This window comes from Miscanthus floridulus, chromosome 9, assembly GCF_019320115.1.
Source record: "Miscanthus floridulus cultivar M001 chromosome 9, ASM1932011v1, whole genome shotgun sequence".
Classification (NCBI taxonomy): Eukaryota; Viridiplantae; Streptophyta; class Magnoliopsida; order Poales; family Poaceae; genus Miscanthus; species Miscanthus floridulus.
The window spans coordinates 33,915,584-33,924,591 of NC_089588.1; the positions used below are offsets into that span (position 1 = coordinate 33,915,584).

The 9,008-nt window shown below is 43.3% G+C and overlaps 1 protein-coding gene across 1 annotated transcript; it reads right to left on the reverse strand.

The window, feature by feature from the left end:
• Positions 1-1,533: 1,533 nt before the first annotated feature.
• On the reverse strand, positions 1,534-5,481 carry LOC136481704 (MEIOTIC F-BOX protein MOF-like). The gene is made up of 4 exons (XM_066479022.1): positions 4,357-5,481; positions 4,092-4,250; positions 3,849-4,002; positions 1,534-2,517 (listed from the first exon to the last, which is right to left on the reverse strand). Exons 1-4 carry the CDS (start codon positions 5,242-5,244, stop codon positions 2,498-2,500), a joined length of 1,221 nt encoding a protein of 406 aa, XP_066335119.1. The 5' UTR covers positions 5,245-5,481; the 3' UTR covers positions 1,534-2,497.
• Positions 5,482-9,008: the final 3,527 nt, after the last annotated feature.

Here is a 9,008-nt window from a genome sequence, read left to right on the forward strand (position 1 = left end):
AAACACTAATGGGCTAGGCCCAATACACATACATATATTACATATAGCCCAACACATATCATCAGTTTTTGTGAGAGGGACCTCTGGGCTCTAGCGTTCTGTTGCCATGCCTCCACCCACTGCTCTCCTCCTGTGCTATAAAATCAGTCTAAATTCATGGACAGTATCATTCCAGATTGTGCTATACTGCTCTCACTTTGTCTCTCCACCTTTTCCTTTTGCAGCTTCTGATCCTACATGAGTGTTATTCAGCTTCGGTGATGCTTTCTTATGATTCTCATTTCCATCCCCGATTAAGCTGTAACTATTGAGGGTTTCAGTCGTCGATCGACGCGTCAGTTGTGCTCTTGCACTCTTGCTCTCACAGTTGGCCCATGCGTGTTTCTGGAAGTACCACATACTCCTTGGCAACCAGATCAAGTGCTAAGTGAACACTAGGTGAGTTTAATTTGTAATACATGATGACGGATGCATCGCGCTATTGACGCCATCACCGAGAAGCTTCTGCACATCGCAGGCATCAACACCAGTGAGGCATTCCTTCATGTCATGAAAGCTCATGCGTCATTGAAACTAAAAAAGCATCCAGCATTGCTCAAGGTTTTCTGGGATTCTTACCTAGGGTTTTGCACAGTGTTTGACACCAAATGTCTTGCGTTATTTATTTGCCGCAAATTTAGAAGCCCATATATACTTATTATAATTGTAGCAGATGAATTTAGTTATCAAGCACTAATATATCTCTAATTTTCACCATACGGGTTGCCCCAAATACTTTAAGTTTTGTTATAGAAAAAAAATTCAGTCTTCACCATAAATTATCAGGTGAATAATTGGTAACCATTCAGAGAAGAATATATTTTCATTTTACTGTGTCATATTGCACCAATTTTCTTTCGTATGAAAATATCATGGGTGGACATTCGGTGTAATTGACTTTTCTTATTTTTTTAATAGATGACATGCATGTGAACATTGGACATATTTTAATTCCACAATTTTTTCAGCAAGGTTTCCACTTTCATCTAACAACCATCTACATTTCAACATCTAATTTCCGCAGCAACGCGAGGAGAATACATCTAGTTTCATTAATCGAACAGGGCAACTAGAGAAGTCGGGAGATTATTTGGAAAACAGGAACCTACATACAGACACAAAACTCCAAACTTTCAATTAAGCCAGAACTTAGAACATCATTGGACGCCTTTTTTCCACATCAAAGTTACAATCCATGGCCATTAATAAGTACAAGGTCACATATCTGCCTCATTTAGACTGTCTCCAAAAGCTTACCCATATTACAAGGTCACATATCTGCCTCATTTAGACCGTCTCCAAAAGCTTACCCATATAGCGACCCATACCCAAAATACATCACGCCCACGCAAAGAACGCCGTCCAACAAAGTACCCATTCCGAGCAGCTATTTTGCGTAGGAGAGAGGGCAGCCAAATCTGCGTCCTCCCTCCGTCTTCTCTCTCCTCAACCCAAATCTCCGGCGCTGCTTGGCTTCGGAGACCGCTACACTCCACACGCAGGTTCGGATTCGGCAATGGGGATGGCGGCGGACACGACGACGGCCATGACCATTGACTTCCTCCGAGCACGCATCTTCTCCGAGCCCGTCACTGCTGCTCTGCAGGTGGTGGAGCTGGAGGAGCAGCTCCAGACGGTGACGGCGCAGCGGCGCAAGGCGGAGCGGGCGGCCGCGGAGGTGCTCGCCATCCTCGACTCCCAGGGCTTCGGCCGCCTCTCCGAGGCCGCAGACGATTCGGGCTCAGAGGACGAGGTCGGCACGGGCGACCGCGACCCCGGTGCCGCCGTGAGGGACGGAGGCAGCGGGAATGCGGCGGAGGACGCGCTGTCGGGGTCGGAGCTGGGAGCCCCGACGCCGCCGGAGGCGGTGGCTGCTGCTGCTCAGGCCGGGGGCTTGTCGTGGAGAGGCCGGCTGCTGCTGCTCAGGCTCGGGCGCTCCTTTCTTTTTCAGTTGGCTGTTGGAGAAGAGACTTTTTGGGTGCGTGACCTTTTGACTGTAGGGGACCCAAATCATGATATAGGTCTAGTGTTTGGGTCCGCGTTGTTGGAGATAGTCTTAGGAAGAACAAGACAATAGGTATGCACATAACAAGATACATACAACTGGGTTGATCTGGCATACTACCAGGAAATGAACAGCTAGACACCTTGAGCAAGCTGTGCTCAGGAAAGGTTGCAAGAAACAGCGTAGCACAGAAAACCAGGTCCAGCAAGATAATAGGAACAACTAATCACTGACTCTTAAGTTGGCATTACACGGATAGAACTGGGAAACAATCATAGAGACAAAAGGCACCATGCTTACTCAATTGGCAGATAAGAGCTTCCCCCGGATGAAACTTATCAGATAATCTTAACTTGGAACAACAAGTGGAGGAACTTAAAACAATCCCAAAGGAAGAAGCCAGCATTCTTAATGTAATTAAGTGGCAGAAGATCAGTCTTCAGCTTTAAGCTTCTATTCCACGAAACTAAAACCTGTACAAAATTGAAAAGCATAGTAAGTGCCAATGTGTATCATCTGACAAATTATTGAGAGGTAAAAAAGGCAAGTAAAGATGAGACGCAGGAACGGACTAGCATATGAAAATTTCACTCGACTAACTGTAGCGAACTGGAATATTCCAAACCTGTACAGCTAAAATGTAGCTACAGTAGAATCCTTAATAAATTACTTTCTTCACTCAAGGGCATGCCATCTTGAGGACATTGGAAGTCTTTCACATGCAACTTTGAATTTGACCTAAATAAGTATCTTGGTATACTATTGTGTTTTTGACATGCAGCTTTGAATTTTACCAAAATAAGTATCATGGTATATAATTGTGTTCTTGTTTTTGACATGCAATTTTGAGTGCCACCTTTTAAATAAAATATGTTTGCACAGAATTGTAAAATGAGTGACCAATCTAAACATTATTTTATATATTTATAGATGGAGGCAGTATTTTCATTAGTTTTGAAGTAACATCTTCACTACAAACACAACTAGTATGAAAATCAAGATATTCAATAGAGGCGGATAGGCCTTAATGCAGAATCATAGATGATAAGGTGGATAGCAAAGCTGAGAAATTAAAGTAGTCAAATGGAAATGGATTTGGGTATTGCATCTTTGCATAGAACTCGTCTACTCTCATAACGGTTCAAACAGCACTGGATACAGCTTTCTAAGATTGTGAAAACAGATTCAAGGGTCCAAAGTATCATAATGGTTAACCCAACAATAAAAAATGAAACAAGGAGGGAAACAGATAAGAATATTCTACTAAGACACTCATACTCTAGTGAGTGTGAGGGAGGGAGGCAGGGAGGGGGGGAGAGACTCCCAATGAACAAAGAGGGTATTATCAACTGAACTTCTGAAAGTAACAGTTAACACAACCTAGAAATTACATATACAGCAGGAGCTATTAAAAACCCGACATTAGGACATATTTGTGTTATGGTACAGAAATAATTAACACATTATACTACGACTCTGCCCCAAAATTAGTGCACATGTTTTCTTTCTCTAGCTGAGTTCATTCACTTTCCTATAGAAGTTAGGAGTTACTTTGTTGCTTTCTCTTTCCCACATACAGAGGCAAACAATTGTAATGTGGAAGCATGGAGAGTGAGTCTATGTGTCCAAACACATGTGAATAAAATGGATCTGGTATTTTCCACTTCCCATCACCAAAATATGGTGCAAGACTTTCATTTCCACAATAACTTGGTATACCCAAATCACTGCTTTAGTAACTAACATAGAGTTTCTTCATTGCTTGCCACTTTAATTTACATGAGAGTGTTGCTAGCTAACTTACTGATGTTAAGTTTGCTCAGGAACTTCAAAACTTTAAGAACGTTTCCATCAATCCCTCCACAAATGATTTTAACTCCCTTAAGGTGTGATGATATGGTTGGTGGTAGCTCCTTTGGATTGAACCTTCCTTTCATTCCCACACAATCTTCCTCCATCTGCATTATCATAAAGATTTCACCAAGATCAACTGACAATCTACATAAAGTTCTACGACGCAACAGTTGCCAATTTAAAAATTGTTTACCTTGAAATATAGAAAAAGAATAAGCTCCTCTAAAACTGGGGAATGTTGAAGAATACATGCTAGTGGATGCTCATCAGGAACACACCAATTTTCATTGAGAGTCAAAGACTTCAATTGATTAAAAGTAGGGCAAAGTCTCAAATCCCTTCTGAAAATGAACTGGACATATAGCAACTAGATAAATCAATAAATCTTTAATATATATATAAACATGATGTTTGAAAAAAGATGAACATGAACATGATGATTTGAGGTCAAAGCATACCATGTCAGGGAAAGCTATCAACACCAAAGACTTTGCTTGAGACATACCATGCAAAATCACAGAGGCGCTGTCATCTCGTATGCAACCTCCGCAGCTCTCATCACCACAGTCCCCATAGTTAGAGCGGCTGCAGCAATCTTTACAAACCTCACAGATTGCAAGAGAAGACTTAACCAACAAGGGCATTTTCTCAAGTACAGGAGTCCTGCCAGCAGTGACTTGTAGGAACAATGAAGCAAGATTCGGGGCAAGAATTCGAGCTCGGGAACTCCGGTTGAATGTGGCTCTTTTGATACTTAGATGCCTTAAGGACAAGGATGAGATCCTTTTGGCATGGTTGAAGCTGCAATCTTTAATCTGTAGATCTTGCAACTCAGGACATCTCGAGAAGTCAAGAAAATCTTCATTGAACACTAGGCCGCGAAGCTCTAGCTTGGTCAGGTGCCTGGAGGCGAGGGGTGGGTCATCCGGCCGAAGCCGAGCATGGGTATCCCCAAGGAAGCTGAGCCGCAGGACCTGGACATCGCACTGCACGGCGTACCTGACCCAGAGCCTCACGTGGCGAAATTCAACAGCGGCTCCGGCGACCTTGAGCTCAAATGTCTCCAGAGGTGAGCTTCCACGGAGGAGCAAGAGGCTGTCCACAAACTCCCGGACCTCCTCGAAGGGCACCGGCGCCTTCCCGTCGGCGCCGACGATGCGTAGTCCAGGGGCTGACTTCCAGAGGTGTCGCCAGCGCTGGGTGAGCACGCATGTCTGCACGGCCTGCTGCGCGGGGAGGAAGGAGAGGACGTGGCGCAGGATTTCGTCTGGGAGGGCGCCGATGCGGTCGCCGCCGCTCGCCGGAGATGCTTGCCACGCTCCCTTGGGCGCTTTGCCGGTAGGCATTCCGGCGGCCGCGGGGAGGATGCGTAGCTCCGCAGGGCAGGAGGCGACGGCGGCGAGCTGCGAGATTTGGGGACGGGTTTTGCGGATGGGGACGAACTGGGGCGGCGGTGCTGTTGGGGAGGTGCTGGTTCGTGGATACTGTAGCTAGGGTGGAGCCATGTCTGTGGCGGCGGCGGCGGAGGCGGAGGCGGAGGCTGCCGGGACTGGGAGGCAGGGTTCGTGACTCGGTCCAAAATGACGGATGCATTTGGGTGAGGTCCCAAACAATATTATACCGATTAGAAATTTGGAATAAATATAATTTTTTGGACAAGTCTAAAGTTCAAACAAGCTAACAAGTTCTTTATATTCAATACAGAAGTGCATACTTATCGAGCTATAATTCATTTGTTTCTTTTTTTATGCCTTTTGATCAAATTTCAGTTAAATATTAGCTAAATCAAAATATTTTGACCGGTTAAAACGATTGAATCTTGGTCCGAAATTTTTGAATTTATTTTTAGTATTTGAAGGCCAGAAACCTGCTGAGCGGTTGTAAGTAGGGGGAAAAAATCTATTGCACTCGTCGACTGCCATCTATGTATTGGTTAGGCTCTGTTCGGCTACCATTATAAGTCAGCTTGGCTTATCAGTCATGGTACAATATTTTTCTCTTCCAACAAATCAGCCGTACAAATCAGCATAAGCGGCTTATAGACCAGCCGAACAGAACCTAGCTAGGCTATGCGAAGAATCAGGCTGGCTTGATGAGCATTGGATTGTGCATTGCACCATTGGCATAAATAAATAATTTTTATTATAATTTTTAATTTAGATATTCCTAATTATAATTTATATAGATATTTATTTATTTATTCTCCAAATAATTTTTATAGTTTTTTCAAATGTTTTCTTTGTTATTTGCATTTTACATGAACTCTTTATTTGTTTATAATCTTGGTCTGATACGGATTTTGCTCCATCACTTCATTTTCATCTCTGTAGGTTTTCCCTTCCTCTAATCTTCTGTTGTTGAGGTCTACGGATGAACTAGTATCCCCATCTGTGTAATAAATAAATAAATTCTAGAAGTATATAAATAAAATACTAATTAATACGATTAGCCATATTAAATTAAATAAACTTAATATTTACATATCATTAATAATATTAAAACCATATTAGCCATAGATAACTTCTAAATAATGATACATATCATTTGTTACATTAAAATTATTTTCATTTACATAGTTAATTAGTCATAATCATGAAATTTAGATGGTTTCAAAATAACTTGTACTTTGGGGATACAAATAATATCAAATATTTCATATTTTTGTCGAATATGGATGTGGAATCGGATAGAGAATAATCTTCATAAACAAAAACGGATACATCCATTTAACATCCATATTTAAGTCGAATACGAAAACAGATGATTTCAAAAAGAGAAAGGTTTCTCTTCCAATCCTGTTGATCAGATTGTGCAGACCAGAGATGACCTTGATCCCCTCTCTGCACCTTTCACCACCACTGATATTGATGAAGTCATATACATATTTACACAAAAACGGATATGGATATTATCGGATGTTTGGGATATCTGGACATCCACATCCATGCATGCTACTCTCCCGATCTGCACGACGAGGCGTTCACCGTGAGGCAAGGTTGCAAGAAACCGTATAGCATGGTAATTAAACCAGATCCCCAGCTACATTATCAGAACAACTAATTATACTCTTAAGCTGCCACTACAAGTTCAACTGAAAAACAAATCGGATAAAGGCAGCTACTCTCTTGGCGATATCTATGCTTCGTCTGATCAAACTTACCAGTCCAGCTACATAAATGAAACAGCTAATTACGAGAAGTAATTCTTTAACTTGGTGCAACAAGTTCAACTGTAAATATTGAATAATAATATCCTGTTGTCAGCACTTCCGCTGATGCAGGTTAGTTTCCTCACCGAATGAGGTACCTGAAACAACCCCAATTTCCGCGAAGGGAAATCTACATAATTGAAGTATAATAAAACCGTAGTAGATCATATTACCCAAATCACAGTCGAGTATCACATCCATACAACAATAATATCAGAGTACAAATAGTACGGAATTACATAAATTATTACATCGCCGCATTGGCGGAATCAATTGTAGCATTCATTCAGAACAGCTTGAAGATAAGATCGCCAAACTCGAACGTAGGCACGAACCCCTCAACCGTCAAACTCCTCGGAGCTATACTCCTCAGCAGAACCTGTATGCCAAAATTTATCAGTACGATTTGTACTGGCCACTCCCGACCCTATGAGCATTGCTTTGTGCAAATTGGATACAAGTTGGATATAGTCAAGAGGAAGCTATAAAGCTGGGGTTTCCTATGCATTTATCATATCAAGTATATAATAGTATAGTCAAGTTTTAACACCATTCCCACTCCAGAGCCAGGTTTCGATCCTGAGATCGATATACCACCATCTCCACACCATCACCATACCATAACCATACCATCGCTCAGTCGACAGGCCAACTCCCTCTCGGCACTGTCTCAAGGCCCGTAGCCCCTGGCTACAACCGAACACTCACTTCCAGGGGGAAGAAAAGAAGGACTCATCTCACTATCTAGTTTAAGCGAAACCCAGGAAAGGTCCATAGCCGACAGGTCGGCACATGTATCGATCGATCAACCATACACTCTGCAGAGGTTCTACATAACCACAAGATCCGCCTTCCACGCTGACCGTCGTCAACTAGGCTGATTCCGGTCGCTTGCTAGCCTAGGATAATGCCACTCTACCATTCAGCCCTGATTCACCCCAAGTCAAGTCTGGGGTGGCTGAAACTGTGAGTCATGAGCCGGGTCCACAAGGTCTCCATGAAGTCTCGGAAGAGTGTGGGGGGAAATCCTCCGCGCCCCGTACCTCCTTACACTATCCACTATCAACCTAGCAGTAGTGGCAATATCCTACCAAGTAGTCCAGCCGTCCCGCACCATATAGGGCGAGTGGTACGTAAGGTTTCCCGGTGAATCTGAGTACTAGTAAGTCCTTAGGGATGACTAAGCCAGAATGTCTCCATCAGGGTTTCCATTTACCGTGCCACCACAGCACCTCCATCCCGAGCTCCACCCGTCATAGGTTCACACCCAGGTCCACCTCATATACCATTTACCCACCACAGGTATCCATTTCCCAGGGGTGCCCAGGTAGCAACCCATAGCAAGACTTGTCCCAGGCTCGTCTTATACTCCAACTTGGTCGACACAACCCTCATCCTCCACACACCCAAGTCACACACGTAGCACTCTCCCCATGGTCCAGATAACACCAGGATCCACCACGCACATAGTATAAGCGTAGTAAAAGTATAAGTAATGGAATGTATAGCAGTAAGCATGTGTCTAGCCTCATAGCAGGGTATGCAGGGGTAGGGTTGCGCCAAGGTAAAGGCTTTCATGCAAGCATACTACCATGCAAGTTCTATCATAATAAGTCTGTAGCAGTAAGTAAAGCGATAGCAGTTCTATGTTAGCCATGCGTAATAGGTGTTACGAGATTAGGTGGGATGTGGCACCTTCAGTGTAGTCATCTCCGTTCTCCTCACGGTACTCATGAACCTCGTCCGTCAGGTTCTCCTCCGAGTCTGCAACGTTTGCATTATAGTCGCCTTAGTGATGTCTATAGAGTAGCACAAAGAAGCAATGAAAATTCAAAAGAGCCAAATGCACTCAAACATGGGTTCATTGCATAGAGCTTGATTTTAGATGAATTTTAGTCCTAG